Here is an 18,455-nt window from a genome sequence, read left to right on the forward strand (position 1 = left end):
AATCTCACAATCCACCCTCCCTTTTAGGGCCCAACGTTCTCGTTGGCACACCGCACACCGCACACCGCCCAGTGTCCACCCCCTTCGAGGCCCATCGTTCTTGTTGGCACACCGCCCAGTGTTTGGCTTCGATATCGTTTGTAACAGTCCAAACCCACTTTGTGCTTTCTCTTTTGAGCTTCTCCTCGCAAGGAAAGGTTTCCACACCATTATAAACAATGTTTCATTTCCCTCTCCAACCGACGTGGGATCTCACAATAAAACACCTAAAACACCTTAAGAGAGTAAAAGACTAACCTAAAATTCACATCTAGATCCACAATGCTAATTTTGATAGAGAGCAACAGCCAACAAGTCGTTTTTTTTTTCCTGTTACGACTACGAAAACGCAGCCTCTAAAACCTCAAGGACCCATCATCCGTGAGCTCCATTCACTTCAAATGCATATGCACCAAAATAAGACAACTACATGGCCTGAATGAACACATGACAGAAACCAAGGTCATAATATTAATACTTATTGTACAACACAGGACCCGAAACTATTTATATGCATTTACGAGAGTCCCGTGCCATAATATGCAGCAACAGACGAACGAAAGAACCATTAACAAACCAAAGATGATTCCAGGATACAACAGAAATGAAGAAGAAGCTTTAGTAAACAGGCTTAAAAGAATCAAGGGAAAGCTCGCCTGCCCCATGTTGATGGACATGGATCCACTCACTCTGCTGCAACCTACCACAAAAAACATGAAAAAGCAGGCACGCTTTAAAGAGAGAGGGGCAAGCAGGAATAACGTTTTTGAAACGTTTATGCATTAAGCTACCTGATTAAGAGGGTTGTCAGGAGACTTCTTCCATATCATGTCCTTGTACTGATTGTGGGTAAGACCTGGTTTTTCTTCCTTCAGCCTGGGGAGCTCAGCTTCTTCAAAAGCCTAATTATCAGGGAAAGAGGGGAAAAAAAGCATAAACTTGGGACATTATTTTTTTTTTTATAGGAAACAGCAGAATGTTCATTAACGAGATCAAAGAAAGCACATCAACAACAAAAGGAAAGTGTAACAGCCTAAGCTCACCGCTAGTAGATATTATCCTCTTTAGGCATTCCCTTTCAGGCTTCCTCTCAAGGTTTTTAAAACGTGTCTGCTAAGGAGAGGTTTCCACACTTTTATAAAGAATGTTTCGTTCTCCTCCCCAACTGATGTGGTATCTCAAAATCCACCCTCTTTGGAGCCCAACGCCCTCACTGACACTCGTTCCTTTCTCCAATCGATGTGAGACCCCCCAATCCACTCCCTTTTGGGCTCAGCCTCCTTGCTGGCACATCGTCTGGTGTCTGACTTTGATACCATTTGTGACAACCCAAACCCACCGCTAGCAGATATTATCTTCTTTGGGCTTTCCCTTGCTTCCACTCAAGGTTTTTAAAACGTGTCTGCTAAGGAGAGGTTTCCACATCTTTATAAAGAATGTTTTGTTCCCCTCTCCAACTGATGTGGGATCTCATAGAAAGTTTAGTTGAGACGCCCCCAATGGTTACAAAAATCTGAGCATGTAGAGCACTCGAACACACCCGGGACAAAAACCAGGACAACAACCAAAAATAGATATATTTTCATGCCTAATCTGCCTCTCCTTTCCCTCATCTCTCTGTTTCAATTTTATTTCCTCAAATTGTGAAGTCATTTTTTCCTTTGATATTTCGAGCAATTCCAACAAAACCTTAGGAACTACAAAATCACTCCAAGGATGACTTCGATACGTAATGGGCCAAAGCGGACAATATTTACTAACAGTGGGCTTGGGCTATTACAAATGGTATCAGAGCTAGGCACTGAGCGATGTGCTAGGGAGGACGCTGGGCTAAGTAGGGAGTGGATTGTGAGATCTCACATTGGTTGGAGAGGGGAACAAAACATTCATTATAAGTGTGTGGAAACCTCTCCCTAATGATGTGTCTTAAAACCATGAGGCTGATGACAATACGTAACGGGTCAAAGCAGACAATATTTACTAGCAGTGGACTTAGGCTACTACAAATGGTAGCAAAGCTAGGCACCGAGTAGTGTGTCAGCAAGGACACTTATCCCCATAAGGGGTGGATTGTGAGATCCCATATTGGTTGGAGAGGGGAACGAAACATTTCTTATAAGGGTATGGAAACCTCTCCCTAGTAGACGCGTTTTAAAACTGTGAGGCTAACGGCGATATGTAACGGGCCAAAGTGGACAATATTTACTAGCAGTTGGCTTCAGCTACATAACATATGCGTAGCATTCATATGACCAAGAATGTAAATAGACACTAGTTAAAAGGCTAACAAAGCTTCTACTTGTGTATGCAATCACAAGTTGATCCTAGAATGAGCTTCAATGATCCATTCTTCCGCTCAACATATTACATCCAGATATCCATTTTCATGCATCCAAAACAAATATTTTCGAGATAAACCCTCTTGAGTTCCCCACCAAGCACTAATGAAATCTTCTAGCCTACAATTCTGGTTAAAATTTGCAGCTGAAAAGGCTTAGCTAACGTTAAAGTTCCAACAAAAAGGATCATACAATCAACACACAAGCACACACAAACAGGGTTACAATTGCAAGCACAATGAGAAGCAATCGCACCTTAAAAGAGGCCTTAAGCCGTCGCTCAGGATGCCTATCCACCGGCAAATTATCCGCAACAGATATCTGAGCAATCGCATCTTCCAGCGTCCTGGCTTCAATATCGAATCATCCCTATTAGTATTAGTAACCAGCACCATCCGCTCGTATTCCTCCTCCGCCGCCGTCCGGCTCTGCCTTTTCTAAGCCTCCTCGGCCTTCCTCTGAAGCTCAGCTTGCTCCTCCTCTCTGCGCTTCCTTAATTCAAGTTCGGTTACCTTAGGGACCGGAATCGAAACCCTATTCGCCTTTTTATCAGGCTTCTTCATCGCTTTCTCCAATTCCTTCTCCTCCTGTTCAGCCAAACGCCGTGCCTCCGCCTTGCGAGCGGCGGCCTAAGCACGCTTCTCCGATTCATCCTCCCGCTTCTTGGCTGCCCTGGATTTGGGACCCTCCGCTTCTTTCCAGTACTGATCCACCTTCTCCCGAGTCTCCCGCTCCTTGCGCTCCGTCTCAACGGCGCTCTTCCGTGCTCTCGCCGCCTCGGCTTTGCTGTTTACCCCCATCTTCTTCGGCATGGTCGCCTTTTCCGATCTGAGATCGACTCCGGCGAGGGCGACAACGAAATCGATCAAATGACACGAAATCGAGTATTCCACCGATTTCTAAGAAAAAAAAAAGGCTTTCTCCACTTCGGCAATCGCTCTTTCCGCCACCACCCGCCGCCGAGCGCCACTTCTCTCCACAGCCGTATAATTATTGCATCAATAAACAACTTAATTAATAAGAGAAAAATAAAAATTCATACATGGAACTCACATAAACATGCATACATAGACAATTTAATTAAGTCTAGTTTGCCTTGTCAAAGGCTTGGTTAGGCAATCTCGAGCCTCAATTTTGCCATCTCACGTCAATTAAACCCACCTTGACCTCATTTTTGTTGAGCGATCGATACGTATAAGTTAAATTAAATATTAAAAGACAACTTCATACCAACTTTAAAGTATTTAGAGACTCTGCTTAAGGACAAACAAGTAAATAATTCAACGTTGCTTAGTTGGAAGAATTGTATAATGTATAATGTCGCATGACTTGTGGCCCCTACATTCTACGGTTGGCAGTTGGAAGAATTGTATGATGTATGATAACACATGAATAGTGGCCCTCGCATGCGTCATGATTCGGAATGTTATGTGATGATCTATGATGCTATATGGTATATATGTATGCGATGTCATATAATGTATGATATGAAAGTTATATATTATACTATACTTATAATGATGCATGATAAAATCTATGACGATCCCGAAATGATTCTTATTTTGAAAATCCTCTCGCTAAAATAATCATTTTTTTAAAAGAAAATAGAAAAATGAAAGTTTTATGTCTTTTCATAGAGTTTGCTTTCCTACTTTACTTTCCATTTTTAGAATTGCTTCCTTGAAGTTATTTGAAAATTTGATGCTTTCTTACTTTACTTTCCATTTTTGGAATTAATTCCTTGGAGTGGCTTCCTTTTTTAAGAGTCAAATGATGGATCCCACGAGATGCAGACGAGAACAAGTGCTAATGAGGACCCTGAACTCTAAAGGAGGTGGATTGTTGAATCTCATATCCGTTGAAGAGATGAACGAAACATTTTTATAACAGTGTGGAAACCTTTCCCTAACATACGCGTTTTAAAAATCATGAGACTGACGACAATACGTAGCAAGTCAAAGCGGACAATATCTGCTAGCGGTAGATTTTGGATGTTATAAATGGTATCAGAGTTGGTCATCAGACCACGCGAGGCACTGGTTGGAATAAGCTAAACCATGTCCATAGTAGACGCGTTTTAAAATCTCGAGAGGAAATCTGGAAGGAAAAACTAAAAAAATACAATATGTGTTAGCCGTGAACTTAACAAGTAAACATGGCGACACGTTTACTTAAATAACTCTGTGCTATACCTAAAAGTCTTGTTTTAAGCAATTAAATGTTTTTCTAGAAGGCAATTATGGAAACTCAAGTTGTAGCCATTTACTTTTCTTTTATTTTTTTAATTACTAATTTAGGGAAACCCTATGATCTTATACGTTTACTATAATAATAAATAAATAAATAAATAAATAAATAAATATTTGAGATGGAGAATAAAATCTACGTCCCCATTTTACTAAACCAGATAAAACTCTCCTTCGCTCCCTCCCTCTCTAGATAAACCGAAATTCCATTTTTGTCCCGTTTTATAACAACTCATGCCCAAGATTCGAAGTTCGAATTTGGCACTTGATGGCCCTGGCATTCCCCTACATTTCGTACTACATGATCACTTTGTCTATGTTCTTCCCTTCTTAAGAGTGAGAGTTAGTCTAATATCTTTTATCTTCACTCACACGCATTCCGAGAAAATTTTTAGAAGATCACCCAACATAGAATTGCTAAGTAAAACACGCTTAACCATGAAATTCCTATAATTGAGGCACCGAAAAGAAAGGTGCACGTTGTTGGTATGATACCAATTGATGGTATTAATCTGACACATATTTGATACCCATTCATTTCAACACATATTTGATTAAAATATTTAGATCTTATTTAAATATAAAGTTCTCACTTTTTGTTTAATTCGTAAATAAAACAAAAATGCGGTTAAATATATCGTATATATGTAGCGCATTTTCCCTAATTTGAATTCGAACACTTCAAACTCACTTGTCACACAGTTCTGTGGTTTAGTCCGATATGAGCTAGCAGAGGAACATAATGGACCTATAGATCATGGGCTCCAACGATCCAAGATTAACCGGTTAAACTCATTAACCTTGTTAACCAACACTCGTTAACTACTAGGACACTCCACTATAGCCTAGTAGTTGCAATCCCTTCACTATAAATATATTTTTGTCCATTTGATATAACCATGATTAGTAAGTCGATTCTTCACAGGTTGTTCGTAACTAGAGCTGGGTCAATGAACCGTTTTACTCCTGAAGTTATTTCTTGTTCCTTATGTCCTACCGATCATCTAATAAACAATTGGTTTGTGGTCTCATTCTTTAGCTGTTCTTAGTCATTTTATCCTCAGAAACGGTCTCATTAGATATATATATATTTTTTCTTTTTTTCTATTTTTTTAAAGAAAAAATTAATTTTAAAATCTACATGTCAACTCAGCAATGAAATAAATTTAATAAATGTCTTGATTATCATTATTCCACTACATGCCCTAAACCCCAGCACTACTTGAATCGAATTTCAATGACCAAAAATATATTATTTCCATATCTCCACTCAAAGTAGTATCCACAAGGTTTCCAATGTCTTTTTTCTCTTATCAAACAAATAATAATTAAAATGTCTTTATTAGAATTATTGAGTGGAAAAACTTCCATAAACCATTACCACCAATGGCATGCACTTTCCCTTTGGCACTATATATATATATATATATGTTAAAATATAACAAATTAAGACAATTTGAAGTAATAATGGATGATATTGGTAGCAAAGACTCCAAATTGAAGATAGAAGAAGAAGAAAACAATGATATCAAAGTCCAAGTATGGAAATACATATTTGGTTTCGTTGAAATGGCAGTGGTAAAATGTGCCATAGAGCTCAAAATTGGCGACACAATCGAAGCCTATGGAGGCCTCATGACACTCACTGAGCTATCATCTTCTCTAAATTGCTCTCCATTGCTTCTACACCGCATCCTACGCTTCCTCGTCCATCGAGGAATTTTCAAAGAAGAACCCACAAAAAGCTACGCTCAAACGCCCATGTCTCGGCTGCTTGCCAGTAGCAGCGGCAGCAGCATGGCGCCATTTCTTCTATTCGAGAGCAACCCAGTGATGCTCGCACCATGGCATGGCCTCAGCACGCGAATTAAAGGCAATGAAGCCATACCATTTGAGGCTGCTCATGGCAAAGATATGTGGAGCTATGCAGCAGCTAACCCAACACTCAATGCAATGTTCAATGATGCTATGGCATGCTCTGCGAGGGTTATGAGTGTGCCTGCATTACTTGAAGATTGTGGAGAGATTTTTGAAGGAGTTGAATGTTTAGTGGATGTGGGTGGAGGAAATGGAACAAGCTTGAGCATGATAGTCAAGGCTTGCCCATGGATTAAAGCCATCAACTTTGATCTTCCACATGTTGTTGCTTCTTCACCACCATCCATCGGTGTACAACATGTTGGTGGCAATATGTTTGATTGCATTCCTAAGGCTGATGCTGCTTTCCTCATGGTATATGATTAAATTATATCTATTTGGTCGTTAAACTTTATTAAGTGTCTAATAATCTTTTAATTTTGCATTTGATCCATTTTTAAATTTATGTCTAATATAAGTCACTGAATTCTTCTTCACGGCTTCTAAATCCTCTTCTCATCTTCTTTTTCATCACCAGCATCATGGGCAGTCGCCATGGCTGGCTGCAGGCGGAGCCGATTGATTACTCTTCGGCTCCATCTTTTTGGCTTCCAAATCATCCTTTGTAAGATCACCCTTCACCATACCCTAGACATACAACCTCGGGTCTTTGTCCCCAAGGGGTGTGGCTTCCTCTTGTTAGAGGAACACGACTCTCCACGATGATATGATATTGTCCACTTTAAGCATAAGCTCTCATGACTTTGCTTTAGGCTTCCCCATAATGCCTCATACCAATGGAGAGTATTCTCGGTTTATAAATTCATGATCATTCCCTAAATTAGTCGATGTGGAACTTTTCATCATCCAACACCTCTCTGTCCATTAGAACTTCACCACCTACTATGGTGCCGATTACTTCTCCAACCAGCGCAAACTCCAGTGGCAAAATATGCTCGAGATATTCTTACTCATGCTCATTTACTCGATAGAAAACCAGTCTACAAGGCGCAGACCCCACTCGATAGAAAATCAGTCCACAAGTCCTCTTGTTAGCGCCTTCTTTAGACTTTCCCTTTGACCCATGAATCCAATTTCTTCTTCTTCTTTCTCCATTTCGATACTCTCTCTCTCTCGTTTCATGCCCATTCCATTTTTAACAGCAACTTCTATATCTTCCAAGGTTGGATTTGTAGAAATTCTTGTAGGAATTTTCCATTCTCTCTGCTTTTTTTTTTTTTTCTCTTCGCGGCTTGACCAAGGCCCTTCTGCTCCTCGACAAACCCGCTGCAGTTTTCGATGACCAAGAAAATATTCTACCACCCAACTAGACACGGTCTCCTTCAAACCAAATTGCTGGCATCTTCACAAAGAGTGTTTCAAGACTTCCCCTTTAATTAAGTTTCTGTCATCTTCACAAAAGTGTTTCAAGACCTCCTTTCAATTTTTCAAATCTAATTCGTTAAAATACGTCACTCGGCTTACTGAGTTTAGTCCATAATTATGGTTTACCATATATATTATATTTAATCATTTATTATAGACAAATATGATATTTTTTTGACCCTTTATCATATGCAAATATCTTGAATCATAGATAATTTACCTTACTATTTAATGTTATAATAGGTAAATATCTTGAATTTACTGTTACTCTTAATTTATTTGCTTCTATAAACGATTATAAACAGAGAATTTCACTGCCATTAAGTCAAGGTGGTTTTAGTAAATATTATCCGCTCCCTCCTCTTTATTAACTTTGAGATTCTTTGATAGTGGGTTCTACATGACTGGGATGACGAGACATGCATCAAAATTTTGAAGAATTGTAGAGATGCAATCCCAAAAAAGACGGGAAAAGTGATAATTGTAGAAGCAGTTCTCGAAGAAAAAAAAGAAAATAATCTGTCGGATGTGGGATTAATGCTAGACATGGTGATGATGGCTCATACCAACGACGGCAAGGAAAGAACAGCTAAAGAATGGGCTTATGTTCTTCATCAGGCTGGGTTTACTCGACACACCATTACTCCCATTCGAGCTGTTCAATCTGTCATTCAAGCCTTCCCTTGATACTTTTCTCTTGTATGCTTGTCTTTTAGTTGAAAAATAAGAGATTTAAATCTCGACCTTTTAATAAAAAAACTAATGTCTTAATCACTTGAGCTATGCTCAAATTGTGACTAGTATGAATGCCGTTAATAATAATAGTGATTTTGTAATCCAGTTCATAAAAATAAAAGTGGCTCTATTTTCTTATAGTTTTTCTATTTATTATTATACACCCAATGATTTAAATGCAGTGTCTAAATGAACCCATACCATATTTAAATGAGATCCTAAAAATAGGATAGTTAATAAAGATTTAAAGAAATTGAAAACCCGCTCAATCATAGAAATTTCATGGTTAAACATACTTTTGCTTAGAACAGTTATATGTTTTTCAAGAATGCATGTGAATAAGGACAAAACATCCTAGAAATATATGTTGAGATAATCTTCCCTTTTAGAAGAGGGTAAGTAATATGACCATGTTATAGGTTAGAACCATCCGGTGTCAAATATGTATTTTGAATCCTAATCCAAATTCTGGTCATGAATCATTAGAGTCATACTCTTATTGTAGTGGCAACGAGTATGCAAGACAATGGACATAATTTCCATCACCTTTAGGTTGTTTCTTAATAGAATAAAACGTATTATTTATGCATTTGATTTTTAAAATGATATTTGTATAAAACTTGACTATTTTCTATGGAAATGTATGAGTTTGTCTGTGAGATCTCATATCGGTTGGGGAAGAGAACGAAATATTCTTTATAAGGTACGAAAATCTCTTCTTAACAGACACGTCTTAAAAACTTTGAGGGAAAGCTCGAAAGGGAAAGCTCAAAGAAAACAATATCCACTAGCGGTGGGCTTAGGCCGTTACAAATGGTATCAAAGCCAGACATCTAGTAGTATGCCAGTGAGGATGTTGAGCCCTGAAGGAGAGTGTATTGTGAGATCTCACATCAATTAGAGAGAGGAACTGAGTGCCAACGATGCATACTTTGTGAGGATTCCGAGCCTAATACCTAAAAGTAAATGGAAAATTTGCAAAGGGATGGAAAAGTAAAGGTAAGTAATTGCTTTCTAACTTAAATGAAATTATATATAAATTAAAAATGAAATCAATTAATTAAACACAATTAAAACCAACCTTAATTTTAATTAGAAATACAATAAATTTCCATTCAATTTAATGAGATAATTGGAGATTTAATGACTTTCAATTATTTCAATTATTTCATTTTCAGGTAAAATATTCATGATTTAAATTTTTTTTTTAATTTTTTTTTTATCTCTATGGTAACCCTATTTTTCTTACCAAAATTATTTTTGCATAATGGTGTAGGCATATTTATAAGAATTAAAGTTTTAGAGCTGTTTATTGGATAGCAATAATTAGAAGCAAAATACATAAATTACTACTTTAATGGTATTTAATATTTTTTTAATTAAATTAATCTACGGAAATATTTACATTTAAAACCCGTGTCTAATAAATCTTAGCATTAATTTTTTAATTAAATTTAAAATATAAATTAAAATTTAAAAATAAATGGATTAAATTTAGTAATTCAAGTCTCCCCTCCTCCAAATCTATCTATCTATATGTGTGTGTGTGTGGATGTAAAAGAACAAAGATATCATCCAAATAGAAAAAAGATATACAATTCCTAATGGATTTTGCTTTGAAAGAATCCATTTCAAAGAAGGAAGAACACGAACACGCTTCATCGAAATGCAAATGGTAAAATGTGCTATTGAACTCAAAATTGGAGACACAATCGAAAGCCATGGAGGCCTCATCACACTCTCCGAGCTATCATCTTCTTTAAATTGTTCTTCCTCACTCCTATACCGCGTCCTGCGATTCTTGGTTCATCGTGGCATTTTCAAAGAAGAAATCACAGGCGAAAATCTCACATGCTAATACCCATACGCCTTTGTCTCGGCTGCTTGGCTCCGTTTCTTCTATTGGAAAGCAACTCGGTGATGCTCGCAGCATGGCATGGCTTCAGCGCGCGAATTAAAGACAATGGAGCAGCACCATTTGAGGCTGTTCATGGCAAGGATTTTTGGAGCTATTCTGCTGCTGACCCAATACTCAACGCAATGTTCAATGATGCTATGGCTTGCTCTGCGAGGGTGATGAGTGTGCCTGCGATACTTGAAGATTGTGGGGAGATTTTTGAAGGAGTTGAATGTTTAGTGGATGTGGGTGGAGGGAATGGAACAAGCTTGAACATGATAGTCAAGGCTTGCCCATGGATTAAAGCCATCAACTTTGATCTTCCACATGTTGTTGCTTCTTCACCACCATCCATCGGTGTACAACATGTTGGTGGCAATATGTTTGATTGCATTCCCAAGGCTGATGCTGCTTTCCTCATGGTTGGTAACCACATGGCTTTGGTCGTTTTACTTTAGCAAGCGTCTGATAATTCTTAATAACCGATCAAGCCCACAGTTAACCGACATTGTTTTCTTTAGACTTTTCCTCAAAGTTTTTAAAATGCTTCGTTAGATAATAGAAGTTTTCACCCCTTATAAAAAATGTTTGGTTTTCCTCCAAATGACAATCCACCTCCTTTCCAGGTCCAGTATCCTCGATGGCACTCAATCCCTTATTTAATCGATGTGGGACCCCTCAATCCACCCTTTTTAACCGAACGTCCTTGCTGGCACAAAACCTCATATCCACCCTTTTTGGAGCTCAGCCTTCTCGATGGCAAATCGCCCGGTGTCTAGCTTGGATCTTTGTTCTCCTCTCCAACTAATGTGGGATCTCACAATCCACCCCTGTTCAGGGCCCAGTGTCTGGCTTCGGAGCTCAGTCTCCCGCTGGCACATCCCCCAGTGCTCGGCTTGGGTCATTGTTCGCCTCTCCAACTAATGTGGAATCTCACAATTCAATCCTATTCAGGGCCTAGTGTCTGGCTTCGAAGCTCAACCTTCACGCTAGCACAAAGCCCAGTGTTTAGCTTGGGTCGTAGTTCTCCTCTCCAACTAATGTAAGATGTCACAATTCACCCCCGTTCAGAGCCTAGTGTCTGGCTTCGAAGCTCAGTCTCCTCGCTGGCACATCGCTCAGTGTTTGACTTGGGTCGTAGTTCTCCTCTCCAACTTATGTCGGATCTCACAATCCACTCCCGTTTAGGACCCAGCATCCTTGTTGACACTCATTCTCTCATCCAATCAATGTGGGACCCCTCAATCCACCCTCTTCTAGACCCAGCGTCCTTACTGGCACAAGGCCTCATATCCACCCTCTTCGAAGCTAGCCTCCTTACTGGCACATCGCCCGGCTTGGGTCGTTACACTTATATCTTTCAATTTGGTGTCTAATAAGTTTAAGAACTTAAAAAAAAAAAAATGTTTTATAAATCCTATTTGTGATTATTTTGCCTATAAATTTTAAAAGTAAAGTTATAATTTAACCTAAATTACATAACTACTTAGACTTTAGATTAACCTCTCCTGATGAAGATGAAAAAGAGATTTAACTTTTGAGGTTATTTTGTAGTGCGCTCTACATGGCTTTGATGATGAGCCATGCATCAAAATTTTGAAGAATTGTAGAGATGCAATCCCAAAGAAGACAGGAAAAGTGATAATTGTAGAAGCAGTTCTTAAGGGAAAACAAGAAAATGATCTGTCCGATGTGGGATTGGTGCTAGACATGGCGATGATCGCGTATTCCAAAAATGGCAAGGAAAGAACAGCTGAAGAATGGGGTTATGTTCTTCGGCAGGCTGGCTTTACCCGACACACCATTACTCCCATTCGAGCTGTCCAGTCAGTTATCCAAGGTTTCCTTTGACATGTCTATGTCCAAAAAAGACAATTTGGTGCCTACTTATGTTTGTAAGACTATAGTATGTTAAGTTCCTCAAACCACTTGAACTAGTTCTGGGATTGGTACCAATGTCGTTAATTATAATAACAGTGGTTTTGTATTATAATAATAGACGCTATTTCTATGGTCCTTTTGGCCCATTATGTACTTCATGGTTTTAAAATATATCTGTCTGAGAGAGGTTTCCACACCCTCGATGTTTTCATTCTTCTCTCTAACCTACATCAGATCTCACAATCCACCCCCTAGGACCCAGCATTCTCACTAGTACATTACTCGGTGTCTGACTCTGATACCATTTGTAATAGCCCAAACCCACCGCTAGCAGATATGATCCGCTTTGGCCCGTTACGTATCGTCATCAGTCTCACAATTATAAAGCCCGTCTGTTAGGGAGAGGTTTCCACACCCTTATGAGAAATGTTTCTTTCTCCTCTCCAACCGATATGAAATCCCACAATTCATCCTCCTTGAGTGTCTAGCATCGCCGTTGATACACGTGTCTAGCTCCATACCATTAGAATCTGAAGTATTATTTAATTGAACTAGAAACTCAATCTTAAGAACAATACTCAACATTTGCATCACCAAAATTAAGCTTCACACTAACTTACGATGTTGCATGGTATAAAATCTATAGAATATAGATAAAGTTGGGTATTTTATCTAAGTAACATTATAAATACTTACTTGTTTTGTAACAGTTATAAATGATTTAATTCAAATTATTTAAATAGAGACGTGTTAATGTGAATATCATATATAATGAATTTGTATAAGATTCGACTCGTTCAATGACCCGAACACAAACGAACATTTCTTTTGACGTGAAAAAGTTTATTTAAGATTTCATTTTGATTCCCCACCTCTTATTGTCTAGACAAAGTCCAACACAAAAATTATTTCAAAATATTTTATATCAATTGCGATCCCCTTTTTATCTTAATTTAAGTTCTTTTTTTTCTTTTTTTTCTTTTTTTTAATCCAAAGGTTTCCACTAGATGGCCATTCAACTCGCACCGTTCTAATAACATAACATGGAGACTCATCTAGAACCGTAAAATCTCCATTTAAACAGAAAATAGAGAGGAAGTAGAAAGAGATTTCTCTATATTAGCTAAATCATATCAGAAACATGAATTATATTCTCGGTATTGATCCCCACCACCAACTCTGCCCAAATCTGTAACTTACCTCACTTAGTGTGTATATTGAAATTTGACTTTCTTATTATCTTTTTGTTTACAACTTATCGTATTGAATTTATTAAGATACTTTAGATTCTTTTTTAAACCGAAGTATATTGAAAAGGAAAATTATCCATTAAATTCTTGCAAATTTCTAAATTTATTTTTGTTCAAATTGGGTTCGAGATTTCTGGCATAAAATCTCGAATCCAATCTCAACAAAAATAAATTAAAATTTTTTGCAAGAATAGAGATCGAAATAGATAGCAACAACTATATGATTTGGGTTTCCAATAGATTTTGCTTTTATCAATAAAATAATTAAATTGCCTTTTCTTTAATTAGAATTATTAAGTGGAAAATCAATCATAGAACTAAAATATTTGGCCTTTACCCAACCACTACCTCCAATGCCATTCAACATTTCCCCTTTGTTCCTATGTATATATATGTGTGTTTAAATTAGAACAAATCAACGCAATTTGAAGCAATAATGGACAATATTGGTAGCAAAGACTCCAAATTCAAGAGAGAAGAAGAAGGCAATGATATCAAAATCCAAGTATGGAAATACATATTTGGTTTCGTTGAAATGGCAGTCATAAAATGCGCCATAGAGCTCAAAATCGCCGACACAATCGACGCCCATGGAGGCCTCATGACACTCCCCGAGCTATCATCTTCCTTAAACTGCTCTCCATTGCTTCTACGCCGCATCCTACGCTTCCTCATTCATCGAGGAATTTTCAAAGAAGAGCCCATAAAAAGCTACGCTCAAACGCCCATGTCCCGGCTGCTCACAAGCAGTGGGGCGCACAGCTTGGCTCCCATACATGTGTTAGAGAGCAGCCTTGTGATGTTGGCGCCATGGCACAACTTGAGTGCATATCTCAAAGCCAATAATGGGGGGACTCAGCCGTTTGAGATGGCTCATGGGAAGGACTTGTGGAGCTATTGTGCAGCCAATTCGTCGCATAATATGGTGATGAATGAGGGCATGGCTTCCTTTTCTCGGGTGGTTATTGTGCCGGCTGTATTGGAAAGGTGTGGAGGGGTTTTTGAGGGAGTTGGAAGTTTGGTGGATGTTGGAGGAGGAAATGGGAGTTGTTTGAGTGTTTTGGTGAAGGCTTTTCCTTGGATTAGAGGTATTAATTTTGATCTCCCACATGTTGTGTCTGTTTCACAAGAGTACGAGGGTGTTCGACATGTTGGTGGGAATATGTTCGATTTTGTCCCCAAGGCTGATGCTGCTTTCATCATGGTTTGTGCTTTATTTGTGTCTTTTAGATAGGTTTTTTTAACTCTATTTTAGTCTCTAAAATCATAATTCTGTAGTTTTCATCTTTCTTACCAACATATTTTTGTTATTTTCAAAATTTAGGATTGAATTTTGATGATGTTATAAAGTAGATCACAATACAAATAAGCTAATAAGTGGAAGAACAGTGAGTTTTCAAAAGTCAAATAGTTAACAAACACGAGTAAACCTATGCGTAACGAACCAAGCCCACAGCTAGCCGATATTGTTCTCTTTAAGTTTTCTCTTTCGAATTCAATACCCTTATAAACAATGTTGTGTTTTTCTCTTCAACCAATGTGAGATCTCATAATCCAGCCCCTCCGAGGCCTAGCGTCCTTACTCGCACTCATTCCCCTCTTCTAGAAAAGATGATAGTAATGGAACTCTATCAAATATACCGATTTGCTTCAGTGAAAACTTTGGCCGAAAAACCACTAATGTCGTGAGAACCACCTTAGAAACCCAAGATGAACAAAAGAGATTCCTTAGTTGAAAGGAGCTGATATAGCGTTCAAGGACCTTCCACTTCCCTTTCTACTCTTGTGCGGTATCGTCGAGCTAGGCATTATGCTTGATAGGGTCATGTTACGTAGTTGTAGTCTGACTATCTGACTACTATGCATGGTAAATCCATCTTATGGGATTTCAAGTTCGATAGTGTCGAGAAGGTATTAGCCTGCCCAAAGTTTCCTCCCAATTTCATTCATTTAATATCTCTTTGATGTCATTGAGATAAGAGTGGGATCTCACGCTGTGACATTCGAGTAAAAGAGAAATACATGAATGAACCAAGACAACAACCAAATGAGAGCAATTTTGAAGATAGGATAGCTAAGAAACGCTTAAAAGAACTGAAAGTTACGGTCTATATACTAACAAAATACATCTTTTTCAGTTGCTCATCAACCGTCTTTCTATATTACAAACATTTTAAAACTTTGATGACCCAAACCAAACAAACTTAAAATTCATAGCGAGGTTCATTTATATTAGACTGATGGATGTAAACCATTTGACTTTCGAGTTCGAACGTTATTGCAGAATGCTCTACACGATTGGGACGACGAAGAATGCATCAAAATTTTGAAGAATTGCAAAGAAGCGATCCCCGAAAAGACAGGAAAAGTAATCATTGTTGAAGTAGTCATTGACGAAAAGGAAGAAAGCATGGTGTCCGATGTAAGGTTGATGTTGGATATGATAATGATAGCTCATACCATCAAGGGAAAAGAAAGGACTCGAGAGGAATGGGCATATGTTCTTCAGGGGGCTGGTTTTAGTCGACATACCATCACTCCTACTTCTACTATCCAATCTATCATTCAAGGTTTCGTTTGATAATGAAATCAAGTTTATCCGTTTGATCTATGTCTTTTCAGTACAACAAGTGGGGTCTCTCGAGAGATTTAAGCCGTTGAGTTATTCTCGTATTGAACCCCAAGTTTATTGGGTATTGCTTCTATTTCGTATATCTTTCATCTTTAGTCTGTCTTGTAAAAGCTTGTAACAATGATTCGAAAAATAAGAGCGGTCATGCTTTAAATTTCCTATTCCGTTTGGAGTAATGTTTTGACATAGAACATTGTACCATAATGCATAAAATATCATAAATGCATGGGAATTGTTAAAATGTATAAAGATATAGTTTAGATTTAAAAGAATGTTACAAAGTACATTTTGATTCATTTCTTTTGTTTGGTATGAGTCCGTGCATCTTAATTTATATGCGTATTTAAAAACTTTCAAAAGAATATGTACATGAATATCAATCTAGCATCATTTTTAATTGATTAAAGAGTATATTCTCGACTAGCTAGTGGAATGTTGGAATGTTACTCTCACGAGCTTAACCCATTCAAATATATCATCACAAGTACAGTAAATTAGGGTTTAGTTGCGAGAAAAAAAAAACGGGATAAAACTCTCCTTCGCTCCCTCCCTCTCTAGATAAACCGAAATTTCCCATCCACCTGATCTGCCAACTAAATGGAATTTTTGTTCCGTTTTATAACAACTCATGCCAAGATTCGAAGTTCCTTGGCATTCCCCTACATTTCGTGCTACATGATCACTTTGTCTATGTTCTTCCCTTCTTAAGAGTGAAGACTATCTCCTATAAACCAACACGAGTCAGTCTAGTAACCTTTATCTTCACTCACATGCATTCCGAGAAAATTTTTAGAAGATCACCCAACATAGAATTGCTAAGTAAAACACGCTTAACCATGAAGTTCCTATAATTGAGGCACCGAAAAGAAAAGTGCACATTGTTGGTATGATACCAATTGATGATATTAATCTAACACATGCGGAAGCAATTTGGATCTTAGGCACTCTTAGAACATCGATGTCTTTGAGTACTAACCTTTTGTAGTTCAAATTCCTTTTTCCTCACGAATCGATTTCGAACCATGTCTTCTCCACTATTCTCCAGCCTTAGAACAAGATTGTGGAATCCGGTAACTCAAACATAGTTTTACCACGAAGTGAAGTCAACATTTTGACTTTCGTCATTTTAATTTAACAATTAATTTGAATAATTAATTTCAAATTAAAGTAATATTAAATGATTAATTAATATTAATTCAAACATCAATTCAAATCAATTCCAATCAATTCCAAATTAAAATATTTAAATCTTATTTAAATATCTCAAGTTCTCACTTTTTGTTTAATTCGTAAATAAAACAAAAATGCGCTTAAATATATCGTATATATGTAGCGCATTTTCCCTAATTTGAATTCGAACACTTCAAACTCACTTGTCACACTGTTATGTGGTTTAGTCCGATATGAGCTAACAAAGGAACATAATGGACCTATAGATCATGGGCTCCAACGATCCAAGATTAACCGGTTAAACTCATTAACCTTGTTAACCAACACTCGTTAACTACTAGGACACTCCACTATAGCCTAGTAGTTGCACTCCCTTCACTATAAATATATTTTTGTCCATTTGATATAACCATGATTAGTAAGTCGATTATTCACAGGTTGTTCGTAACTAGAGTTGGGTCAATGAACCGTTTTACCCCTGAAGTTACTTCTCGTTCCTTATGTCCAACCGATCATCTAATGAACAATTGGTTTGTGGTCTCATTCTTTAGCTGTTCTTAGTCATTTTATCCTCAGAAACGGTCTCATTAGAGTGTTTTATAATTGTCTAGATTGAAATGGTTATATATATATATATATTTTTTTTTTTTTCTTTTTTTCTATTTTTTTAAAGAAAAAATTAATTTTAAAATCTACATGTCAACTCAGCAATGAAATAAATTTAATAAATGTCTTGATTATCATTATTCCACTACATGCCCTAAACCCTAGTACTACTTGAATCGAATTTCAATGACCAAAAATATGTTATTTTCATAATTTCAGTATTTAAATAAATTTTTTTTAAATATTATCATAACTTTGTATTAAAGAATTTACACGTGGTGCATGGAATTTTGTTAAAATTTTATAAATATAAATAAAATCAACGTTTTAAAAGTATAGAAAAAGATTAAAAATAAACCAAATTGAAACTAATATAAAATATAAACCTACACCAGTAGAAATCATTTTAATTGAGTT

The 18,455-nt window shown here is 37.4% G+C and overlaps 2 protein-coding genes and 2 pseudogenes across 3 annotated transcripts; 3 read left to right on the forward strand and 1 right to left on the reverse strand.

Annotated features, from left to right (window-relative positions):
• Positions 1-487: 487 nt before the first annotated feature.
• LOC111468310 lies at positions 488-3,760 on the reverse strand (annotated as a pseudogene).
• A 2,313-nt stretch (positions 3,761-6,073) lies between these two features.
• On the forward strand, positions 6,074-8,675 carry LOC111468235 ((RS)-norcoclaurine 6-O-methyltransferase-like). The gene is made up of 2 exons (XM_023113385.1): positions 6,074-6,856; positions 8,258-8,675. Exons 1-2 carry the CDS (start codon positions 6,092-6,094, stop codon positions 8,552-8,554), a joined length of 1,062 nt encoding a protein of 353 aa, XP_022969153.1. The 5' UTR covers positions 6,074-6,091; the 3' UTR covers positions 8,555-8,675.
• Positions 8,676-10,159: 1,484 nt separating this feature from the next.
• LOC111468242 lies at positions 10,160-12,531 on the forward strand (annotated as a pseudogene).
• On the forward strand, positions 10,189-16,421 carry LOC111468232 (xanthohumol 4'-O-methyltransferase-like). 2 transcript variants are annotated; one of them, XM_023113384.1, is made up of 3 exons: positions 10,189-10,265; positions 14,131-14,834; positions 15,915-16,421. In XM_023113384.1, the coding sequence occupies exons 2-3, from the start codon at positions 14,166-14,168 to the stop codon at positions 16,209-16,211; spliced, it is 966 nt and encodes a 321-aa protein (XP_022969152.1). In that variant the 5' UTR covers positions 10,189-10,265; positions 14,131-14,165; the 3' UTR covers positions 16,212-16,421. The 2 variants fall into 2 exon arrangements, with proteins under 2 accessions (XP_022969152.1, XP_022969151.1); XM_023113383.1 differs by lacking the exon at positions 10,189-10,265 and having other exon boundaries at positions 14,038-14,834.
• Positions 16,422-18,455: the final 2,034 nt, after the last annotated feature.

This window comes from Cucurbita maxima, unplaced genomic scaffold (assembly GCF_002738345.1).
Source record: "Cucurbita maxima cultivar Rimu unplaced genomic scaffold, Cmax_1.0 Cma_Scf00036, whole genome shotgun sequence".
In the NCBI taxonomy this organism is placed as follows: Eukaryota; Viridiplantae; Streptophyta; class Magnoliopsida; order Cucurbitales; family Cucurbitaceae; genus Cucurbita; species Cucurbita maxima.